We start from the raw sequence: 26,357 nt of genomic DNA, 5'->3' as shown, positions 1-26,357 counted from the left end.
TTCATTAAAGTATTATGGCCCAAACCAGTAGGGTTTAAGGCTTGCTCTGCTACAGAATTCTGAATTTTTAAAAAAGAATTAAAATCTCAGCTGAGAGCATTGTACAAGAAAACAAAAGTCAAGTGTCTCATTTTACATCAAAACAGGACTACAATATTTTCTTAATACTTTCCACCTCTCCAAGTCATTTCCTGTGGTTTGCCTCAAAATGTACCACTGTCGGCCTAAACAGCAAGGTCAGCATTGCTTGGGACCAGATGTACAATGGAAATGTTAGCATACATTTAAAATGAAACATGACTAATCCCATAGCTTTAACCAAAGAGTGTAAGCAAACTATATGGGTTAGATGGCTGAACTAAGAAAAGGCTCTGCTTCTTGGATAGAATAAAAGAAGAACATTCTGATTCCTTTCCACCTACAAAAAATAGCAGTGATGTTGTACTTAATTAATTACAACAGAAGAGAAAGGCGCAAGAATACTCTCTTCTTTTAGTGACTTTTCTAAAGTTTTTTTTTCTAGAACAGATAGTCTACTTTATCCTTGGAACCTTTGTTCCACCTAAGCATTTTGAGGTATAGGGCAGATTAAATCACAATGAAATGCACCCCTCTGTACCTTCTTAAGCAAATTGTTTGCCCGGGTATTTTAGATACAGTTTATGACACTTCTGTCTTGTCTCCCAGAGTGACATAACTGAAGCAAATTAGAGAAGAAGAAGGAGAAGAAGAAATAAAGCCAGTTCAGAAACAACGAGGTTGTGTTGTTTTCAGCACAAAAACATGTGCAAATCTTGAAATTTAATGGAGCAATTGCTTCTTCAGCATGACATAATTTCCCACTTCATACGCAAAACAACTTCAGTTATTGTGGGGGAGGGGGAAATGTATACCTGATACCCTTCAAAGCTTTTTATCACTCAACTGCTTGTTTCTTTTTTAAACTAAGAAAGTTTAAGGCTTGGACAGGCAGAGAGATACAATTAGGCACCATTTGCAGGCAAGAACATTTATAACCTCATTCAACTTGTTTGTGTCCTTGGTTCTTTATATCTCTTAGTATTCCAGCATTAATGGAATCAACCCAAGACTTTGCATTACTGAGCTTTTTAACCACTTCAGCAGTTAAACACTAATGCATCAATTATTAAAAACAAAATTGAATGTCTCACATATATACAGTGGAGACAGCATATCAAAACACATACTTTTTACAGGTTCAAACCTTTCAGTCTTTATAAGCAGGTGAGCAAGAAAATCCTAGTAAATGTTGTCTTGATTGTACAATTCAGGCAGCAAAGGAAGAACATACAGGAAAGCAGAGCTTGTAAATAATAAATATAAAGTAACCAAGGTACTCAGAATGTGTTGCTTTTACTAAGCAATGAAAGTCAACACTGTTACTTCCTAACATTACTTTTCAACATTTTAATTATAAAGACATGAACAAGATAATTTTCACGTCATGAGTAACATTTGTTTCTTAATAACCAAAATCCTGAAGGTGCAGTTCCAAGGCTGATGTCATCAACCACGGTCTTATTTCTTTTATTTAAAAGTTCCCAATCCCCCCTCTCTCATTCGGAGGCTTCCTAGGGATCTCCTTCAACCTGGACAAGATTCTGATATGGGAGGAAAGCCCTTAATATCCAATAACTGCTAATAGCAGTCCTGCCGGGGGTGGGGGGATGGGATAGGAAAGATTTAATTAAAGATAAAATGTTGATGACATCAACACTCTTATATGTGCAGACCTCCACCAACAGGCTTCTGGCCATTGTAAATTGTGAATTAGGTTTGAGGGTCCATTTTTAGTAAATTGGTACTTAAGCCATCATAGTGTGTTGCTTTCTCAAATACCTATAAGCAAGAAGGAAAGTTGAGAAAGAACATGCTATGTGGAAATGAAAAAATAAAGCAAATGAGCAATGTGTTACTTTTTTGAGTAGCATCTTCAAGTTTAAAAGATGGTCTGGAACAGTTGTTTTCATTTAAAATTGAGTAGTTATCTCTGTACTTACACATATGTACAGACCCTTGCTAGAACCCAATGAAATGTTGTATAGGCACACAATCTGTGCATGTGAGTTCCAGAAACCACAAGGAAGTACAGAACAATTCTAAGCATTTCACATAGCTTTTGCTTTCTATTGTCCTCTAAATGCTTGTAATAGAGAAGCTACTCTCAAGGGGAGTTTATCTTGGGGATTTTATTTTGATAAAGTATTTTCTTCCTTCATATACTTCAACACTTCAGAGGACTATAAAATATTAACAGCATTTACAATGTCTTATACTCAGATATACTCAGATAAACACCCAGAAGCAGATAGATACAGTATATATATTTGTGGTGGGTGTTGCGCTTCAGCAGAGGACAAGGCTATGAGATTGGGTAGAGCTGCAGCAAATTATGGACGGTGGTAGGTCAGATGTAAATCTTATCAATTTGCTGCAGAGTAGCAGCTTTCAGGCATGCAAAGCCTAACTTAATTCTTTGAATTTCTTCTTAAAAGCAAGCCCAGTTTACATTCTTCACCAAACTAGAACTCTTGCCTCGAACAAAAGCTTTCTAGTCTGTGATCCTGTTCTATTCAAAAGCTTTATCATCTGCAAACAGAGCTCCATGCTAAACCTGCCATGGTTGTACACTGGTGCCCACATCCATGTAAAATCTTTTCAATAGCTTCTAACCTCAAAACATGTCAGTCTCTGATTGGCAACATGATGAAAACACAACAGCATAGGTCTTCAACTTAAGAGAGATGTTTTGGAAAAAATTCTCCTCTGATTTGGAATCCAACTACCAAAAGATGTTTTTTTTTTAATTCAAATCAAGAATCAAGATGCACTCAATTACAAAAAGGTTTCATGGTTCCCATCAACCTCAAGATATAAAGTGAAGACAAGAATGTGAATCTGTTCAAATGAGTTAAATTGGAGTTTTCTACACAGATGCTGCATGCATTCTGACAGGTACAAGCAGAAAGAATCAGAAGAAGCACTGGCAGCAGCTGGGTGGGGATGAATCAGAGATTTCAATTTATACTCCAGGAGTACAATATTCTAACATTAGCCCATCTTAAAATATGCTCATCTGCTTTCCTTCTATTGTTTCTTTTGGAAACAGACAGTGGCTGAAATCCAGTAAAGTAAAGTGATGCTATACAGCGGTACCTTGACTTGAGAACGTCCCTACATACGAACGATTCAAGTTAAGAACGGCTTCGTTCGCAAAACGTTGCTTCGACTTGAGAATGGAGCCTCAACTTAAGAACCAAAAAAGAAGAAAAAAAACCTTTCCTGCCCTTTTTTGACCTAAGTTCATTGTAGGTCAAAAGAAGAAAAAAAAGTCACCTCCTAGTGGTAGAGTACGGATTAAGCGGCTTTGCATTAGTTCCTATGAGAACTAATGCTTCGACTTAAGAACAGCGCCTCGATTTAAGAATGAAAAACAGCAGACACGGATTAAATGGTTTTCAATGCATTCCTATAGGAAATGCTGCTTTGACTTAAGAATGTTTCTGTAGCGAAATGCCTACAGGTGACATCATTCCTGCCTGTCCATCACAGAAGCTCAAGAGAGGGGAGCCAAGGATAAGGCAGGAGGGGCAGAGTCAGAGAGCCAGTTGGAGATCTGAGATAGCAGTTAGGGTTTAGGACAGAGAATGAGAGGGTTAGTGAATTGAGCTGAGAGTGTTAGGAGAGGGTACTGAGAAGGTCAAAATATACTGAACAAGCAAGAATGAAGTTACAAGTACTATAAGAGAGATATTGATTAAAAGTATATAGTAGTTTGGAATAAAAGTGATTGCATACATAATCTAATCCATGTTGATACCCGATACAGTTCCTACGTGATTTACCTTTATGATTTACTTGACAATAAAAGAATGTGTTAATTAAACCTCTGATTCCTAAATTCAATAACCTTTAGTTGTGGCAGCACAGGTGTATAACATAATTGGTATTAGGAGAATACTTGGTGGCAGCTGGAAGAGAAAACGGGTGTGAGCCTTTGTGAGGGCCAAACTAAACAGGGGCCACAAGGTCGATCGCCACAGTTTCAACTTAAGAACGCAGTCCCAATACGGATTAAGTTCTTAAGTTGAGGTACCACTGTATAAGCCTTATCATATCAATGGTCATATTTTGTTTCCTATGACTAGAAAGGAGTGAGTGAGTCTCAAATATCCAAACATCACTACCACTGGTACTGGTGGCTGTGGAAGTCCTGTCAGTGATGATTTTTGAACATCTAATACTCCCTCCAAAGGCTTCTCCAGAACCAAAGTGATCCTAACATAACCTAGAAACCTTGGGGGATGGATAGGAAACAAAATAGGGTTGCAGCCAAGGTTCTCACTAAGCTGGGCACACTAGCGACTCCACTTTCCTCCATGCAGCTGTCTTCCTTCTCGCGTAGCAATAGCATTAGGTTCGAGTTGTGATGGAGCCCTGGGGGGCGGAGTCACATGTGTACATAGGGGCAGCATCACACGCAAGAGAGGTGAAAATTAGACGGTACATTGGTTGCAGCCAATGATATCACCACACTCCCTTTACATGACTTAATTTCAGTCATTCATGTCAAAGACAAACAAGAAGCCTAATGGTAATTAAGTATAACAATATTTGGGATAATGTTTCACCACAGCATTCAAGTATTATTTGAAGAAGGGTATCTACATCATGACGATAAACATTTGCTCCAAAAGAATTTCCCTATAGATTTGCTTCACAGAATCTGCCTATAAGTGCCTTTACAATTGTGGGCTGCCAGTTCAGTTTATATTGACAAGTGTGCCATATGATTATGAAATCAGAAAACTCAGTGGTAGACAGTAGGGCTTCATTTTAATATGGAGTGGGATCTTACAGCTGTGCCCCTCACACCAAATTATTCCACAATGAAAGAAGCAACTTCCTGTCAAATTAGTGATTCTTTCACTCAGATATGCCATCTCATTTGTAATAATTCTGAAACACTTCTACCCAATGAAATACATCAGTGTGAATATTCCAAGGATGTATTCAAAATTTAAAAATGCCTGCAGTTTTTGATGCTGAATGATTATGAAATAGCCTTTTGTTCTGAGGAGTTCATGATGGATATCTATAACTCTTTTTATTGTGGAGATAAGACCAGCCTTGTCTCACTAACCGCTATTTCAAAGGAAGATTCACAGTAGTTTGACTTTTGATTTGTGAGGCAACTCACTCGACCACCTGCATAAGATACGAGCTGTTACTGAGCTTGCTTTGTACCATTTTATGAACACAGCAGGCATTTAAAACAAAAACAAGCTGATATGTGAATGCACCAATTTACAGAGGAAATGTTCAGTCAAAAATATGGCTTCTTTAATAGTAAGGCACATAAAGTACATATATTGTTCACAGATTAAGCAGAACACATGGCCAGAGGTCTCCAACCTCCTACAGTGGGCACAACAGTTTTGTTAAAAATGAGAATGTGAAATAGATAAACAAACTGATTATCCACCAACCATTGCAGAGATATACAGAATATAAAGATACAACTAAACATATAAAATTGCCAAATTAAATTACAGCAATTCAAGACTCAATAGACTAAGAGGGTTTCCTTAACATCAGTTGCTAATAATGTGCAGACTTTACTGTCACCAAATATCTCTCATCTATAAGGAGAAATGACACACAAAGATCAGATAAACCTAGTATCTCAGTGATGAGGGTGAATTTTGTTCCCACATCAGAGATAAAGTAATGAAGTAATTTACTCAATCTTTTCTGAAGCCCTGTTTCAAATTAACTGGAGTTTAACAAAAATCAAGGCTTTCAGTATATATTTAATTAATCTCATGTTGGTCACTAGTCTGCATACCATCCCCAAGTACCTTTCTTGGAAGAGATCAAAATGCAATTTTTGGAATGGCAGAGCATGACTTAGAGAGACATTTAAGAAAATCTACAGAAAATTAACTATGTAATACCTCTTGTTCTTTGAAAGTTAAGAAGGTGTTATGTTAAATTTAGTGTCAAGAAGATTTGTCATAAACGTAACAATTACTGGCCGGTCAGCCAAGTTTGATATCATTGACTCAAAACTTAACTAATAATTGGACAAATTATGCTATGCATAAATTGCTTGTTCATATTGCAACAGTCTGCAGCATCTCCTTGCTAGCTTGAACATTTTTATGGCGCACACAGATGTGCTTCGGGGTGTACATTTCTACTTTGGCATATTGCAGTGTATTTTGACATGCTCAAGCCACAAACTACAATCTCCTTGAAGGCTCTAACCTCTTAATGATACTAAGCATGTCTCAACAAACAGTGCAACCACAGGGGTTAGATGATATTTAACTCAGTGTGATATATCACATTCTTTGTGCACATTGTCTGGATGAACTAGCACAGGAAAGCATCCACTGGGACCCTGCTCCTTCTATAGGGGTGTAACTGTGATTTGCTTAATAGTATTTCCAGCTGTACAGATGGTCAAGGTTGATGAAAGAGGACAAATAATTCCAGATGATATATAATGAAAAAAATATACAGAAAACAAGTGCACATACATTTGGAGAACAAATCATAAGCAATGGACAAAGATATTGACTTAGATCATAATTATTTAGGAATAAATCTAGCATGCTATCCAAACAAACTTCAGATTTTATAACTTCACCATAAATGTAATATGAATTCAACAAAATCACTACACAGCAATTACATTTTTAAAAAAATTAAATAAAATTAAGATCCTGGGAAGTGTGAATTTGTTAAAAGTGAAGTTCTCCTGCATGAGTTGCCCAATTATTAGGATCACAAAATTCAAGGGCAACATGTGTTTGGCTGCAGTGGCTGCCATGGCAGAACTGGGAGAATCCATTGGGGACATCTGATCAAGAATATCACTGTTTTTCTGCTTCTGCGAGACACTTTTAGAACAAGCCTTAAAATTAACTACTGTTTTGAGCATAAACTAGTAATAAAACACTAGTTAAAAACATACAACAAAAAGTAAAATTAAAAGTGAACAACCAGCAAACACATATCACAATGTATTTGCAAATCAGCTATTCAGCTGAGCCCTCCTTGGAAAACTAGAAACTAGGAGACCAAAGGGCATTCAGAGATTTACATCATTTCAGAGATTTACATATTAAAGCAATATATATTAAAATTGCTTTAAAGAATGTCCCTCTTTTTGAATGAAAGAAACATTCTCTGGAAATAACTATAGAAGTAAACTTAACCATGGAAGCAAGACTGGGCATAGCTCAGTATGGTTTTAAACCTGATGTTTTACCACTAAATGTTCTACCATATAAACATAATTAAAATACTTTTTATGCTCTTTACCGAAATATGAGACAAAGCGATCCATTACACTTAAAATTGCTTAATTCATGAACTATTATATTAATTAATGTATTTAAAATATTTCTAACCTGCCTTTCTCCTTAAAAAGTTCATTTATATCATTTAAAGTCTATATTTAAAGGTAAAAATAATAAGTATGCAACTATTATAGAGCATTAAACAAATGCAATTCTAAGAAATAATAAACAAAAGCAATACTAAAAACATATTCAAAGCAGTAAGGCACAACAATTCATTTAAAAATCCCATTTAGGAAGCCAGTCATTAAGGGAAGAGAGTAGGAAAAACCACTGGGCTAGTCAGGTATAATATAAACCACATCCCTTATGAATGCACAGTGGAAGTGAAGAACAGATTTAAGGAACTCGATTTGGTGGACAGAGTGCCTGAAGAACTTTGGATAGAGGCTCGTAACACTGTACAGGAGGCAGCAACAAAAACCATCCCAAAGAAAAGGAAATGCAAGAAAGCAAAGTCCAACGAGGCCTTAGAAATAGCAGAGAGGAGAAGGGAAACAAAATGCAAGGGAGATAGGGAAAGTTACAGAAAATTGAATGCAGACTTCCAAAGAATAGCAAGGAGAGATAAGAGGGCCTTCTTAAATGAAAAATGTAAAGAAGAAGAGGAAAATAATAGAAAAGGAAAAACCAGAGATCTGTTCAGGAAAATTGGAGATACTATAGGAACATTTTGTGCAAAGATGAACATGATAAAGGACAAAAATGGGAGAGCCCTCACAGAAGCAGAAGACATCAAGAAGAGGTGGCAAGAATACACAGAGGAATTATACCAGAAAGATTTGGATATCCGAGACAACCCAGATAATGTGGTTGCAGACCTTGAGCCAGACATCCTGGAGAGTGAAGTCAAGTGGGCCTTAGAAAGCTTGTCTAACAACAAGGCCAGTGGAGGTGATGGCATTCCAGTTGAACTATTTAAAATCTTAAAAGATGACGCTGTTAAGGTGCTACATTCAATATGCCAACAAGTTTGGAAAACTCAACAGTGGCCAGAAGATTATAAAAGATCAATCTACATCCCAATCCCAAAGAAGAGCAGTACCAAAGAATGCTCCAACTACCGTACAATTGCACTCATTTCCCACGCTATGCTCAAAATCCTCCAAGGTAGTCTTCAGCAGTATGTGGACTGAGAACTCCCAGAGGTACAAGCTGGATTCCGAAGGGGCAGAGGAACTAGAGACCAAATTGCTAACATGCGCTGGATTATAGAGAAAGCCAGAGAGTTCCAGAAAAACATCTACTTCTGCTTCATTGACTATGCAAAAGCCTTTGACTGTGTGGACCACAACAAACTATGGCAAGTCCTTAAAGAAATGGGAGTGCCTCATCACCTTATCTGTCTCCTGAGAAACCTATATGTGGGACAAGAAGCAACAGTTAGAACTGGATATGGAACAACTGACTGGTTCAAAATTGGGAAAGGAGTACGACAAGGCTGTATATTGTCACCCTGCTTATTCAACTTATATGCAGAATGCATCATGCGAAAGGCTGGACTGGAGGAATCCCAAGCCGGAATCAAGATTGCCGGAAGAAATATCAACAATCTCTGATATGCAGATGATACCACTCTGATGGCAGAAAGTGAGGAGGAATTAAGCAACCTTGTAATGAGGGTGAAAGAGGAGAGTACAAAAAACGGTCTGAAGCTCAACATCAGAAAAACTAAGATCATGGCCACTGGTCCCATCACCTCCTGGGAAATAGAAGGGGAAGACATGGAGGCAGTGACAAATTTTACTTTTTGGGCTCCGTGATCACTGCAGATGGAGATAGCAGCCACCAAATTAAAAGACGCTTGCTTCTTGGGAGGAAAGCGATGACAAACCTTGACAGCATCCTAAAAAGCAGAGACATCACCTTGCCAACGAAAGTCCGCATAGTCAAAGCTATGTTTTTTCCTGTAGTGATGTATGGAAGTGAGAGCTGGACTACAAAGAAAGCTGACCGCCAAAGAATTGATGCTTTTGAATTGTGGTGTAGGAGGAGGCTCTTGAGAGTCCCCTGGACTGCAAGGAGAACAAACCTATCCATTTTGAAGGAAATCAACCCTGAGTGCTCACTGGAAGGACAGATCCTGAAGCTGAGGCTCCAATACTTTGGCCATCTCATGAGAAGAGAAGACTCCTTGGAAAAGACCTTGATGTTGGGAAAGTGTGAAGGCAAGAGGAGAAGGGGACGACAGAGGATGAGATGGTTGGACAGTGTCATCGAAGCTACCAGAATGAATTTGACACAACTCCGGGAGGCAGTGGAAGACAGGAGGGCCTGGTGTGGTCTGGTCCATGGGGTCGGACACGACTAAGCAACTAAACGAACGAACGAATGGCTTAAGAGAAAGGGCAGAAAGTTCCAAAGTATGGGAGAGGAATAGAGAAGACTATCTGCTGTGTCCTCACCAAATGCATTCTTTTGTTTAAATGAAACCATTGTCTGTACCATCATCAAACGCCCCTAGTTAGCATTGGAGAACCTTAATAATTTCTGCCCAAGCACTAATATACCATTCTTGGGCAAGGTGATCAAGAAGCTGGTGGCAAATCAGCTGCAGACATTTACCTGGAGGAGCAGATTCGCTTGACCCATTCCAGTTTGGATTCAAGCCACAACAAGATGACACTGGTCTGAGATGACACTGATTGTGCTGCAGGATGACCTTTTAAGGGAGGCTGACTGGGTAGATACTCCTTGTTGGCACTCCTAGATCTCTCAGTGGCTTTTGATACTATTGACCACAGTATCATTCTGGACAAGATCTTGCAGGTCAGAAATGGGGGTCTAACATTGAGCTGGCTCTGATCCTTCCTCAAGGACTGTGTCCAGAGAGTTCAGCTGAGGGAGGAGGTGTCAGCATCTTGGATCCTAAGGTATGGGGTTCCTCAGGAATTGGCAATATCCCTGATGCTGTTCAGCCCGTTCTGTTGGGGGAGGTCATCAGAAGATTTTGAGTACTGAAATGGACCAGGGCTTACAGGCTGAAATGGAACTCAGACAAGATAGAAATTTTGCTCCTGGGGGAAACCTCTGATAGGTTGGGGGGGTTGGACCCTAGGCTGGATGGAATTGCCCTCCCATTTAGGAACCAAGTGTGCAATGTGGGCATTCTTCTAGATCCAACTCTTTCTTGGGGGTCCCAGATTGCAGCCATATCCAAATCAGCATTTAACCAGCTTAGGTTAACTCCCCAACTCTTCCGCTACCTAGACGAAGACTTCCTCAGGACTTTGGTGCAGACCCTGGTCATCTCCCAGATGGACTACTACAATGCTCTTTACATGGAGCTTCCCTTGAGCCTGATCCAGAGACTTCAGTAGGTCTAGAATGTGGTAGCCAGACTGGTGGCGGGTGCGAGTAAATTTGACTGTATCACTCCAGTTCTAGCTCACCTCCACTGGTTACCCATTGCATCCCAGTTCAGGTTCAAGATTTTGACACATACAACGCCCTCCACGGTTTGGGCCCATGTTACTTGCTGGAGCATCTTTCCTTAATATCACCCACCTGACCCACAAGATCATCCCAGTCGAGTTTCTTCTGGATCGCTACCCCAAGGGAGGCCCATAAATCTTCTACAAGAGGTAGGGCCTTCTTCATGGTGGCTCCAACCTTATGGAACCAACTTCCAAAGGAGCTTTGCCTAGCCCCTCCTTGTTGATGTTTAGGAGGTAATTAAAGACATTGCTTTTTAGGGAGGCTTTCCATATTGACCCCAGCTGATCATGAATGTGTGAAGGTGGCAGAAACAAGAGAAAGGCTTCTCCTGATGATCATAACACCTGAGTAAGCTTATAATAGGAGACACAGTACTTGGATAGCTTAAACCGAAGTTGTTTAGGCTTTATAGGTTAAAACCAGTACTTCGAATTGTGCCCAGAAACAGATCGTCAGCCAGTGGAGCTGCTGTGACACGGGGCTTATGTGGTCTCTGGAACAACCCTAGTCAGCAATCTGACTTATATAAAAGAAATGATTCTATTAAACGAAGAAGATGGAACTCAGTATATAAGACATATTTTAAAGGAAATTCTTCCTGTTGAATGAAATTGATATAGTCCCTAATCCCCAGCATAACCATATACTTTTATTTGAACCCTCTCAAAGGTTTACTTGTTTTCTGGTTGGAATGCCTAATAATGAAGTATGTTTACCCTTAGGAATTGTACTGACATTACATTAAATAGTCCAGATGTTTTTTCTATCATTTCAAGAAAAAACCTACCAACTGAAAGAGGAAAGATTTTTTTCTTTATTACACTGCAAATATTCTAAGCTTCCTAATCAGAATATAAATATCCAATGAGGTTTTTCTTTTTCATACTCTTGCATAGTTGGCATCTTACATTTTTGTGCTCTTCTCTCTATACCTTATCTGTTCGTTCCACCAGATGTTTTTTGGAGATAAGGCAAGAATTTTTATGTTGCAATATGCACCCGTATTTACTTGTATATTCTGCTCTGTACCTACATCTAATCCCATTCACAATATTAGTCTACTTATTGGAAATATAAATAATAGTGAGGTGGAAAAGCTAAGTATAAACAAAAACATGGTTTCTGGAATACTAGGCAGGAATGAAACTCACACCAATTGCTGGAAATAATATAAGAGAAGGAATTTGGCCAACTAGATTGCTGGATAAAGCAGCCTTTATTCATGCATATATTAGTCGTTGTCAAAAAGGTGTTGGCATTTCACCCAATTTATCACCTGCGTGTTGAATGCATATTGCCCTTTTTTCATCAACCAGAGCTCCAGCCCTTATCCTGGTTAAAATTAAAATTGAAAAGGCATCTTTTGTAGAAGCTGATGCATTCACCAGTCTCTTAACACTTTGCGTGTAACTATTTTCAAGCTGAGAATTATCAAAGGGAACGTTATCAAGAGAGTGAGATGCTTTACTAAAGGGAAATGTTCACAGTTGCATTGCATCAGGTTCTACAAAATCTCCCAAATAAAATTACTGAAGAGAACATATCACTGAATGAATAACGATAACATGCATCAAAACATTTTTCATTTTGCGTTCTTTCATTATCTCTTGCTAATGGAAGTATGTAGTTTTGCTTTCTTTCATTGTCTCGTGCAAAACTAATGAAAGCCATGAAAACTTTTTGTTTCTATGAATGGGTACCTATAGTATACTGCATTTTCCATCAGTTCTTCCTAATTGCAGAAGGAGGTGCAGATTTAGGAAAGCGTAAACACGGCACTTTCTTTATAGGGGCCAGGCTAAATTATAGTAATACACAGCAAACATTTATTGAAGATCCCAACATTCTTAGTTACTCACATTACAGAAAGATGTCAAGGCTCTGATTATGTAGCAGTAAATGGGAGAAACCCCTTATTTAATCCTTAGATTCCTAAAAATTCTATAATATATTTAGGTTTGTTTGTCTCTTCAGCACATATTGTGACCCCACCTAAGGTATTGTAGCACCTTGAAGATTAACAGATTTATTTCATTGCAAGCTTTACTGTATTATAATCCATTTCTTCAGATGTAGCATTCTGCATCTGACAAATTGAACTGTAAACTACAAAAGAGCAATACAATATTCTTGTTTTGGTAATACACTATTTATTTATTTATTTATCTATTTATTTATTTAATAAATAAATGTATATGTGAACTATCAGCTAAAGAAAATGGTCAGGAACTTTGACTGAGTTCTGTCAACTGGGACAAGTATGGCAATAACTGTAGCAATAGGCCTGATAGCAATTGTACTGGTAGTGAGCATCGAGTGATATATGGCACTTAACAGATCTATAGACCTCATACAACCTCTACAGAGACTGATATGTTATAATGTATTATCCCTCCCTCCCCACACCAAATAAACACTTAAAAACAAGATAAGGACCACACTGTGACTTTGTGAAATGATACTGAAAGGTATTATTAAGATATATGGAAATATGTCTAAGATGCTTGTTTTTTAGGACTTTTTTTCCCTATGAACCCTTATATGATTTCCAAATCATTGGCTGTGACTCCATGAGTGCAAGAATGCAAAGGACATATCCCAGTCAAACATGTTAACAACTAGCTTGTTTAAGTTAGCCAACAATTACTGATAGCTGATTTAGTCAGCACATAGTAAAACAGACATTTATATTTTCCCTATTGCAACACACAAAGCATGTTACCGTTAGTCTATTACTCTGTTATGAGATTCTTTTGCACCTCAGAAAAACAAACCTGATGCTACAAATCTCACCCCCTCAATTTCTGTCTTCTCAGTTCCAAATCCACCCCTTCCAATTTCTGTCCTGTCAGTATGTATTGTACTGGGGCAGAGGGAATAAGTAACTGGTATTTAATAATCTACAACACAGCATTAGGTGCAACATGAACTAGCATTTGTATCATGTGATATGAAGCTATACCTTCAGAACTGTCGAGGTTTTGCTGTGGCACAAAAAAAGTGAAGTATTCCTCACCTAAATTATTAATTCAGCTGTGCCCCAACAATTGCAAAAAAAGTATTTGGTTGTAAGTAACTACTTTGTAACTAGTTATTTACAAGCTCTGGTGAAGGATAGAATTTCATTTTGAGGTAAAAGATAGGTTTTAGTATTATCAGATTTTTTTAAATGAGTCTCCATAGTAACTGGATTAGTAACTGTCTGTTGAATATCATGGTAAATGCTTTTATATACTTTCAGAACGAATCAGCAAATTTAATACACACAGCAAGTTTTCCTCACTTCATCTCATCTACATTGTTTCCACATAGTAATTGGGTGAAATAAAACTCTACCCCACTCAGTTCAGCAATTAAGTGCATTTCCGCATGGTATCTAGAAGTAAGCAGTGTCAGAAAGAACCCAACTGCCACTATCTGGTAATTATTATTTTCCAGCTATTGTACCTGATCTAGATCTTTGCTGTTGTTTTTTGTTTCTAAATCCCTTAGGACTGCTTTCTGAGTGATCTCAAATAAACATTCAAAACTGCTGACTGGGGAAAGGCTACACAGCTTTCTCCTTGTGTATACAAAACAAATTTCAGTTACTTCACGAATGTACCTGCATGGGATGAGGGTAATTTTCCTGGCCTATTATCTCCTCACAACATAAACTATGTCAACACAGGGAGAGAAACAGACATATCAGTATGACTTTCCGCAGTGCATTCATTTGCTGAACTGAAAGTTGAAATGGCCCCTGTATCCTATAAGGGGATTTCTTTTTTTCACAAAAAGAGGAAATTAAATGCCCTTCTCAAGCATTCTCAAAAAGACATGTCCTTTTAAACATTTTACTACATAATCCATTTGTGTGAGAACACGGCCCCATGAATATTTCACAAAGGTCACTTTTTTCATTTGGCTTATGGAACACTTATAAACTAGGAATCCTCACGGCGAGTCTCAAGCACACAATAGTGTCAAAGGTTACAGCATGTTTTTCTTTTGCCCTCACTAAATTACTTGCAAATGTATTCAAACACAATGAGAACATATTTTATTTTACTGAAAATAACAGACTGCACTCGCCTGAAAGAAAAGCTGAGGTTCATCAAGCATAAACATGGAGGGAAAACATTGGTTTAGAAACCCATAAATCCTTATTTGAATCTGCCAACCTGAAAGCGAAGTAAAGCTCGAAAAAACTATTTTTCTTAAATGCTATGTCTGATTAAGTCATACTCTTAAATGACAGCTGAACTTTAACATTAATATGATATTATTTAAATAAGTGTATGACTTTTTTTTTACACTAAAAATGATGAATGATTTTTGGACAGCTCAATTGACATAAAGCAAGAAAACCCTTTAATGAGATTTGACAAAATGGAGACATATGCAGAATATTCGTTACAGCTCATGTCGCAGGGGCCTTCCTGGGGAGGATATGGGTTTGCCCACTGAGTTTTTTTATTATTATTTTGATTGTCTACAACCGCTGAACCATCTCTTTCAATTGCTGCTTCCTCTCTCCATGGATTTTGAATTTAGTTCATGTCATTTACATATTACTCTTAATCAGAGAATTTTGTATGTTACGGTTCAGAGTTTGAATTGTGAGAAGTTTGTGAAATGGAAGCAAGAGGTGTCGTTATTGTAACCTTTGTCAGGTAAATATACAGGGAAATAAAAAAACAAAACACAACCCTAGGTATTTTCAGGAGAAGATTAAGAACTGGTGTTTATGTGTAGTTATGTTCATATGGCAAAGCTGTTCATGCTCAGAAACGTGCCTCGTAGCTCTTGCCATTTTCTCCATGTCTCTACTTTACCCCTCCTTAACTCCTGTTCTTCTGCCTGGTCCTTGACCTACAACGTGATACATCAGAATCTGCCTGACTGATTTCCAAATGATATAAAACTGTGATTTAATTTTTTAATTTCACCCCCCCCCCCATGCTATGAGTTCTGTTGCTGACTAGTTCAATACATTTCAGCTCTGCTCAAGTCAGTTCCAATGTTGTATGGGGCTGGAGACCTACACCTGCCTTCATCTCTCTGTAGATCTGTAAGTTAGAAGTGATGGCATTTGCAGTCCAACAACACTAAGAGGACCACACTTTTCCACAACTCTCCTATATGAAAGAAATAAAGAAAGAGAAAGAAAGAAAGAGAAGGGATCCCTACCTTGCCCTTACCTTCGTAACATTCCTGTAAGGATCCTTGAACTTTTTCCCAGGTTTGCATCTGTTTCTCTGAGCTGTAGGAAGACAACAAATTGGAAATAATGCATACCCCAATATGTACAAATGTTTGTTCTTTTCATAGGCGATCTTTACTTCTTTACATGTAAAAATATGCTGAAGCTTTAAACTTCAACTTTAAAAAAAATAAAATCGAATATCCAAGAAGGCCATCAATGAAATAGACAAACTTGCAAAGAACAATAAAAGTTTGCAAAAGATAAAATCAATACATTGTCTTGTGTTTCAGCCTTTGGATTGTGTCTTTAGAGCCAGGGCTCACAATGGAGCACAGATACGACTTAGAACAAACACACACAAAAATCAATGTAAGTATTAGCATTTGTCTGTACCTAGTTTAACTAATTTTTTTGTATTTCGTTCTACAAAGGAAAAAGAATTTCCAACACACCCAAAATGCCATTTTTATAGAGGTGCTCCTCTATAAAATAAAATGAGGAAAACTGAAAGTAGCTAAGAGATCAGAAGAGTTGTTTTCAAAATTTATACTAACCAATAGGATCAAATTGTGACCATCTTCTAACCGATATGCCTTCAGACTATGGAAGGCTACTATCTAGATCAGTCTTCTCCTACTTGGTGTTCTTCAGTTGTTTGGTGTAAAACTCCCATCACTTTTGTCTAGCATGGCCATGGTCGTCCAAGGCAACTGAAGGGCACCAGGTTTGGACACCGTCTACACTGAGAACAATAGCTCAAAACTGTCAACTCTGTCAGTGGTTCCACAGGATGTCAAACAATACATTTCCCAGCCCTATTTCAAGATGGAAAGTCAACAAATAAATATTATAAATAAATAAAGCAATTATATTCTTATTCTATGAAGAATCAACAGCTCATTGAAAGAATCAATGCTTTGCATTCAGGGGATTCTAAGATTAAGTTCTGGGTATCTCATGTTGAAAAAATTTCAGTTAACAGGCTGGGAAAATCACTGTCTATGAATTTGAATACATACATTTATTTATATCATCCTAACAAAAAAGTCTGAAACATGTGACATGAACCATCTCTGCCAAGCGTTGAAGTATTACTCATTGCCTTCTATTAATATTAGCAATAACTGGTTCTGATGACAATCAGTGCATACAGAGCTCCAGTTAAATGGTTTCTTATAAACTCACTCTTTCTCGAGCACGTTGAATCTTCTCTCTGTCATGGCTGAGGTTTTCCAGTATTTCCTGACCAATCTGTTCTGCATGAAGAGAAAGAGAAATAACCAAACACAAATCATAAAAAATAGAAAATGTCATTGCAAACGACAAAGTCAAACTCTAACTAATATGTTTATAAAACACATTCATAAATTTTTCAGTGAAATATGTCTAACAGCTTCCCTAGATATAGAAAATGGAGAAAATGATAAACAGAAAAGTAAGGTCAGTCTCTAAATATTATTAAAGTGAAAAATTAAGAGCCAGCAAGAACCTGAAACCAGATGCAAAACCTCAGATAAAAATAAACCAAAGAACAAAACAAAACAAAAATTAGAGTGATCATTATTATACACAGAGTTCTGCATGTACCTAGAAATGTATTAGCTCCCCCTTCTGGCTCCAGGCCGCACCCATGAGATAAAGACCCCACAGAATTTGGTTGGGGACTTTATCACATGAGTAGCAATTCACAAAGTATGGGAATTGCCACTTGGTGGGGGGAAATGGTTCATTCTTTTGTCTACTGCACAGGAGGCTGGCGTTTCTGGTGAATGAGCTGAGTTTTCTCACATGGGGCTGAGGACGGTGTCTGAAAATTGTGCAGAAGTACCTGCAAAGCATGAGAAGAGGGGCACCAAGGGGAATAGGTGCTATAAAAGTCTGCTTCTGCCAGATCTGTTGTGCACCTGTATTTCTGGATCCAACCCAGTTAAGAAACGTCATTCTTTGTCATGAGGTCAGCATAGTCCAGTGATAACTAACAGAACATTAACTACCACGCACCAACTTTCACACAAAAATACTCAGCTAGTATTTAAACTGTAAAAGAGTCCTTAAGGGACAGTTAGGAAGATTGGTGTTTACAGACCTGGGATTAAAATGACAAGCCATGCACAACTGCTTATTTCCTTGAATGTTCTTGCCTGGTAATATTTGGTGACTAAATGAACACAATACTCCTTAAACAGTGCATATTTTATGTGCAATGTAGAAAAAAACCCTATGTTTCAACAGCAATCACTTATTAAATAAATAAAAATATTTCAATAAGATAATTTTTCCTCACATATCTGATCATGAATGGAAACACCCATAGCACTATCTCATATTTTGTGGCTTGTGGATCATTACTTTTAGTTGTGTAAGTAACGCCTCCCTGAGGTGAAAGGTAGTGTGATATATAGGTACTAAGTTAAGAACAGATAGCGTTATATAGATGGCAAAGTAACAGAAGTAGCTGCTCTATTGTATATGCAAACAGGCAGTAATATTGGGAAGCATATTTGTTTTTCAGCCTCTTTCTGTGTTTTCTACAAACATACAACTGAAGCTGAACTCTTTAAGGCTCAATATTAAGCTGTAAATAGGAAGGAAATGTCACTAAAATTCATTCAGGATTTTTTAAAATTTTGTTCCCCCTTCATACTTATTCTAAGCTTTCAAGATGAAAAGGATCACACATAACAAAATAATTAAATATGTAAAATACTGATGTAGATATGAGCCAAAATGAAAATATACAAAATCTCATTTAAACATTAAACAAACCCCAACATAATGGTAGAATACCCCAAATCTTTCTTTAGAAAGGTAAAGGAAAATTGCTTCTAAAGGAAACAATAGCAACAATATGATGTAACAGTCGGCCAACACAGCTCAAAAATTGCTTCACAAGCCCTTTTAAAAAGAAGGATGTGTTGACAATTGACACCTTCTAATGGCCAAGCATATTGCCTAGCTCTAAACACAAAAGTGGCATCAACAGTATGTAAGACTTGAATGCTGTCAACTTTGACAAATAGTATTTTCGTCTCATTGCCAATGACTGAAGATATCAATAAATAAAGGAAGAAGACCATGTCAGTTGGAATACCAGAAAATGAATTGCTGACATGACACTTGGGGTGAAACTTTCAGGCATGAATTCCAAACTGGCACAGGTCTCCTAGAAAATAAATCTCAGCATTGCCTCCTAGCAAATATATACAAACAACAGGAAGACAAAACTTTAATCACTGACATTGCTTTTTAACTCCTGTAGAAAGATGAAATGAAACTAAAATCACTAAGATAATATCATCATGTTGAATAATTCCAGAGGTAGCACTGGGACTTTTACAAACCAAACTCAAATGGGTGCAATTGGTCTAAACTGTGAAGATACTACCTTACACAAACTATGAAAATATGTACTTGATAGCGCAAGAAGACTTGTGCTACAACATTTGTGGGTACATACCCATGTGAAGCGCAACTATTTGAAAGAAACCATTACTCATTAAAGTGTATTTCAGAATTTTTTTTTAAAAAAAATCAGTTTCTCTGCAATTTGTAGTGCTTAAACTTCTAAATCATGCATATGAGCCATTGCACACTACATATAGTAACGGTACCATATTAAGATATGCAGCAATTGGCCCCAAATTCTACTTTATACCATGTTTTTCCAAAAATAAGACAGGGTCTTATATTAATTTTTGCTCCAGAAAACGCATTAGGGCTTATTTCCAGGGGATGGTTTTTTTCCATGTACAATAATCTACATGTATTCAAATACAGTCCTGTCATTTTCTTCTGGTTGTTGCGCAATGGTGGAGGGCAGGGTGTCACTTAACTGGGGCTTATTTTTGGGGTAGGGCTTATATTATGAGCATCCTGAAAAATCGTACTAGGGCTCATTTTCAGGTTAGGTCTTATTTTGGGGAAAACAGGGTAGTATGAAATGTTCTGTTTGAAATTTCCTCCTGTTTGAAGAACTGTCCAGTTTAAGACTGGTTTAAAGATAATGGGCAGTCAAAAGGGAGATGAAGGACCTCTAAGTCATGTATTAGCATCTCCATAGCAAACACTGAAAACAAAGATCTAGGGGTCACAGTCCTCTCCACACAGCTACAATGGGTTGTAATACCATTTCAATATATTCATTAATAAGACCTCATTATAGTTGATTAAAGCAGCACATTCTGTGAGTCTTTGTTTCAATTTCCTCCTCATTTTTGGTGATGCCACTTTTGTGTCATCAAGCTTGATACTGACAAACTTCACCATACATTATATTTGACTCCATTGAGAAAAACTATAATACAGTATATAATATCATAATATCATATAATAGGTATATCAACTTATTCATTCCCTCCCTAGACTACTATCTCTGAGTTGGTAAAATAATCCTGGTATCCTAAAATATGCTCAATCATTTATGCTACTGATTGTAAACAGGTCTCTAGATTGCATAATGAAAAGTACCACCATGTTCAGAACAGAAGACAAAGTTCAAAGAGGCCCTTGTGGTGTATACTACTGCCTATGAATGTATGTGAGCCTTTCTTGCTAAATCAAAATCAAAAGTCATTCTGGAAACCCCCATAATTCAAAAGTAGCTTTTGCAGGGGCCAACATTGGGCTATGCTTTAAACAAGAAGTCAAAATAAACATAAGTATGGATATAAAACCTTACACAAAAGCCAGACACACTTTACAAACTCTCTGGGGCAAGATTTTTTTTAAAACTAGGTTTTATAAAACAGAACGCATATATTTATCACAATGGGAACCAAAAGTGCTAAGTTTCTCTCTAGTATTTCACAATGATAGTAAAGTTAGGCAACATTGATCAGAATTCCAAAAAAAGGAGGAGAATTTAACTTTGATACATAAAATATACAGAATCAGGTAGTTCAAATACACTTACACCATCAGTATAATTTATGTGCTGCCTGACAAAAGGCATGAACATTCAACAGATAAATTATCTCATTCTTAAGTTATGCTGCAATGCAATGATAACACATCACCAAGTGTAAATTCATCATTCAGTAAAACCCTTAAGGGACAATAAAAAAGCTCCTTGAAACATAAGATTTATGTGGTCTACATATTGTTACATTTACATTGAGAAGCAGAATAGCTAAGCAAGGAAAAGTGGCATACTTAGTTGGTTCGGACATAATGTAAAACAATAATTACAAGAATGTGCCATAGTGAGCCTTCTGCTTACAAACTCCACCATCCTACGGCATGACTATAAGGAAGAGTTTGGAAGCTTTTGCCACTGTTTTAAATTAATCATGATTTATCATGTCCAAATCTGGTCAGTGTGTAGAGAGGTGGGAAATGTGTGAACTTGCAATGCATTGGAGATCCTCCTTAAAATTCTGAATTACTGTTTGTTGTGTTGTTTTAATAAATTTCTACATTGTTTCCACATCTAAAAATACATCAGAGCAGTGTATGATAACAATTAAAACGCATTAAGGCCAACACTAAAATGGAACCATTTAAAATACAGAACATTAGATAATGAATTAGAATACCTTTCGGTTGAAACATTGTAAAACAAAGGTTGACAACACAACTGGAGAGTACCATGAATTTGAAAAGATCTGGGTGAAAATATGTGGCAAAATTATGCCACATTTGGTACCTGCCTAATACTGAAGAAGGTGGCCCACCTCTGGGTTGCCAGTAAATTGCATTTTCAGATCAGTGACTGTAGCAGGCCACTCTGAAGCCTCCACCAACTCAGGCCTCCAGGTGTGCTCACTACTCTTCCTTCAACTGCTGCCACCAAATATATAAACAATATTCAAAAAGACAAGTGTTTCTTCCAAAACAAAGCTTGTTTATTGATTTAACAAAAGAAAATGGGTAAATCACAGGTAAAATCACAGTTTCTCATTCACTAAATCACACAGACTTTTCCCTCACTGACTAGCTCTTACAAAATCTCTCTCAATCCTTCTCAAACTCTCCATCTATCAATCTCCTCCCCTCTCGCATCACACACCCCTTTATATATTCCAGCTCCTCCCCCTTCAGCACCACCCTCTGTCCCCTCATTGGCTGATGTTCCACTGCCCAGCTGTGACGGACAGGTGAGAGCAGGGATGAATGTTACAGTGACCAACAAGTAGGGCCACCTCAGATGAGCTTAATGACTGCAGGCAGCTTCTTCCAATATTATGCAGGGCTTTGTGTATCAACAATACGTTGAACACACTTAGTAGCTAACAGGCACAAATGTCATTGTTTTAATATTGGTATAGTATGCCTATGGTCCCTCACTCCCTTCAGCACCCCAGCTGTCTTATTCACTATTAACTGCTGGGCCAAACATAAGGACAGCCCACATAAAGCACAAGACAGTAACCTTAGTGTGAGGTGACAACTGCAGGGACTACAGTGGTCAAGCCACTATTCTCCAAGAAATAGAACAGTTGGCATGCAGATGAATCTGGCAATAGGCATTCCTGACCATCAAAATCACTAAGGGTGGAATTCTAAGATCAGAAATAATCCAAGTCTGTGTGCAAACCACAAAACATTTTTTCCTCAAATAAAATCCACAGTAGGCAAACTAACGAATTTCCAAACCTTAGAATTGGTCACTTATAGAGTTCAATTAATCTCAGTTTGCTGGCTCTCATCCAACCCATTCCAGCAACCAGGCCCTGGATTAGAATGTGTAGAGAAACAGAACTATGTATCATTCTATATGCAGAATGGTTGAACACAAACCACTGCAGTTTGCAAAGAACTGGGAGGTTAATTATAGATTTTGTAACATTGTATATGGCATTCGTTGCATGTATAATTAGCCATTAGTCATTTTAGTACTGTATATGAGAAATTTAGAAATAAAAAATTGGATATCAGCATAAATGGATCTAATTATTACTGTACATCTTAGTATTGATAACACACCTGAAACTCTTTCTAGATACACGTTTCTCTTACATAAGCAATTGTCAATAAGATTAGAGAGTTACAGTCTTACCACCCTTGGCAAATTTCAGAAAACCTCACCTTCTGCTACATGTAGATACTCTGAACTCCATGCTATTGCTGGATTATACAAATGTAATTATTATTTAGTAGTTAACGTGTCTATTTAAATTCTTACTCAAATCAAAGGTATGGATCTGAAGTTCTTACAATACCTTCTTGAAGGCTTTCATGGCTGGGATCTGATGGTTGTTGTGGGTTTTCCGGGCTCTTCGGCCGTGTTCTTAAGGTTTTTATTCCTAACGTTTTGCCAGTCTCTGTGGCTGGCATCTTCAGAGGACTGACTCCTGTCCTCTGAAGATGCCAGCCACAGAGACTGGCGAAACGTTAGGAAGAAAAACCTCAAGAACATGGCCAAACAGCCCAGAAAACCCACAACAACCATTTTACAATATCCTTTAGATCCAATCTAACATAACAAAATAATGGGACATAATCTTAGACCTACACTACTATTCACATAAATTTTGCAAATAAATTATATACTATTTTGAATGTTAAGGATCAGGATGTAAAAGTCCCACAGCAGAATCCTAAATATTCAAAATAGTATATTTTGGGTTTGTAAAGTAAAAATCTAAATAGATACATTAACCATTTAAAAGATAGTGAGATTGGGTGGGCAAGGAGATTTTTTTCTTTTAATTTCTATTTTAAGCAGGCTCAAGACATTTAATAAATCAGAAGCTCAGATGATGAAATTTTATACAGTCAGATCACGCCCATAAAAGATTTGAAGAGTGTGGATAGAAACGAATGTGGTGGGAAGTAGGGATATGTGAATATCAAGTAAGGATGTATGAATATCCAAATGTTTGCAGAACAATGTGGGGCCAAACCTTGATAGATGATCAAAAGAAAAAAAAACTTTTATTCACCACAAATGGTGTACAACAATTTAGCTTACAGTGGTGCCTCACTAGATGATTGCCTCGCGGGATGAAAAACCCGCAAGACGATTGGTTTTTGCAATCACTATGGTGCCTTGCAAGATGTTTTTTTCTATGACCGTGCTTCGCAAGACTTTTTTTGTTAGACCGATGCTTTGCAAGACTTTTTTTAGACCAATGCTTTGCAAGACTTTTTTTTTTAAACCGATGCATAGGGAAATTCGCAAGAAAATTTTTTCACAAGACGATGATTTTTGCGGAACAAATTAAAATTGTCTTGTGAGGCACCACTCTATAACTTTAGAAACATAACATTGTATCTGAACAGATACTTCTAAAATGTGGTAAAATAGGCAAACAATCTCTGTTTTAGATTATAATCTTCCGAAGTAGTGTAGCAAAGCACACACACTTAAGAAAACACAGTAGCTGAAATCCAGTGCTATATTGCAAGCAAAGTAGACCCACTAAATCACTGGGGACGCAAGTCAATACTTACATAAGGCCCAGTGGGCCTACTCTTGTTGTGACTTACTACTACATTTCTTCCAGTAGGTACTGTTACATATAAAACAGTAGTTTTAATTTTTATATATATGTATATGATTTATATATACATATATATAAATTAAAAGCAATAAAGAAAAGACAAAGTATATTACTAACTGAAACTTGACAAAGTATCAGTCACAAATACCCATGTTTATCCAATACATAGAAAGCTCCAATGAAAACAATACATATAGAAAATATGCTAAACTTTTCTTAAGACCAGAGGACTTAGAAAACAACAACAGGTTAACTGCTTAGAAACCTAGGAGCTGGCTTCAATGCCACTCATTCTTTGAATATGAATTAGCACTGGGTAATCACAGCATATTTATGAGGCCTTTTGCCTGGTCCTCCTCTCCTGTGAATGCTGTATTATTCATTGCATGTGCCCTGACCTCAACGCGCTCCTGTTCTGACAAATCATACTTGATTAAGACAAATCTTTATTAGTTAGCTAGTCAACTTCCCCATTTATCATTTGCAAATCCCATTCTCTATTTCAGATACAGTAGAACTGTCTGAGACCATTTTTCTCCTGTAGAAAAACAAAATGCTTGTTACAGCCAATAAACGCAAACAGAAGCTTAGGAATCAGTAATAGATGATAAAACATCAATTTAATGGGTATAAATTACAAACACTGCAAAGCCAACAGAACAGCATGTTTCTGTTGGCCTGAGAAAAATGATAATTAGCCAGTCCTTTCAGTAGCTTCGATTTTCTGCTTCCAGAATGAGCACTTGCTTGACAACAAAATGCCACATATAAAAAATGTATTGCAAAGTTGGAGACACAAGAGTTCTAAGGTTAAAAAAAGAAGAGGAAACAAAATGCAGAAGACTGCTGAGTAAAGAGATTGTTCAAAGTTCTTTAGCAAAAAATGATCTCTTAAAAGTAGAAACATAAAAGAATGAAAATGAATTCAAAATTATTCATGAAGCGTCAGTACTGTATGAAAATGTAATACTTCTTCCTTAAAAACTCCAGTAGTCTGCTTCAAAAAATAATTTAACAAAATGTTATCTTATTGCTGAAGTAAATATACAGTAAGGTAGGTAAAGGAGCCTTTTAGCTAATTCAGATTAATATTTTAGTTTACAAAGACTAATATTTAAACCCTGTCTTTTAAAAATTATGGTTAGGCCCTTCCACTCATATTTTACTTGAACCGGCAACCATTGGCACAATTATACCTTTAGCAGCGATAATCAGCCAAATGATTTATTTAATGTAAATAATCCAACAGACCCACTGGCAATCATTTCTGGACCACAAAGAACCACAGGTTTCTTATGGTGACGAAATTCAATACCTTCTTTAGGGAGAGACTAGAGGGTAAGCATCATCAACTAGGAAAAAATAAGTAGCAAAAATAGCCATTTCAAAAAAAAAAATGTGCCCCCCTCCCCAAGAATGTTTTTTTGTGATTTCTCTGGAAGCTGAACTGGTAAGAAGAGACTTGTAATACTTCGTAACATTAAAGAATTACATGCTCTGGCAATAATTACAAGCTCTGGCAAACAACCTATATAAGCTAACATGTGAGCCCTGACAACTTCCATCAGAAACTACCAGAGACTATCACATGGATTATTATAATTGACATTCTCCACTTCATTAGATCTGTGAAGTATTACCTCATCAGATTGATATACATATACATATTGACTGCTTGAGTGATTTGATTTGATTAATATACTTGCCCATCTAACTATTGGTTACACTGGATAGTTCACAACAATTGCAGACATAAAACAAAATGATCAACACGTTAAATAAATTAAACACATTTTAGGCAAATTAAAAATTGACGGTAGTTAAATAATAGACTGAATATCAACAATTATTAATTTGGCAGCTGTTGAAAGGCCTGATGAAACAAATGTGTTTTTA

The 26,357-nt window shown here is 37.1% G+C and overlaps 1 protein-coding gene across 5 annotated transcripts in view; it reads right to left on the bottom strand.

Moving 5' to 3' along the window:
• VTI1A (vesicle transport through interaction with t-SNAREs 1A) overlaps window positions 1-26,357 on the bottom strand; it is a 310,113-nt gene that overhangs the window by 95,565 nt on the left and 188,191 nt on the right. For 3 of the 5 annotated variants that reach the window (XM_072995547.2, XM_078389534.1, XM_078389536.1), the window contains 2 exons: window positions 17,203-17,273; window positions 16,013-16,074 (listed from right to left, as the gene is read on the bottom strand). In XM_072995547.2, the coding sequence (XP_072851648.1) occupies window positions 16,013-16,074; window positions 17,203-17,273 (133 nt within the window). Of the gene's footprint in view, window positions 1-16,001; window positions 16,075-17,202; window positions 17,274-26,357 lie in introns of all 5 variants that reach the window. The other 2 variants (XM_078389535.1, XM_020779867.3) reach the window with 1 other exon arrangement.

The sequence above is a fragment of the Pogona vitticeps genome, chromosome 3, assembly GCF_051106095.1.
Source record: "Pogona vitticeps strain Pit_001003342236 chromosome 3, PviZW2.1, whole genome shotgun sequence".
Lineage (NCBI taxonomy): Eukaryota > Metazoa > Chordata > Lepidosauria > Squamata > Agamidae > Pogona > Pogona vitticeps.
The sequence above is the reverse complement of the archived record's forward strand: the minus strand, read 5'-3'. Positions and strand labels throughout refer to the sequence as shown.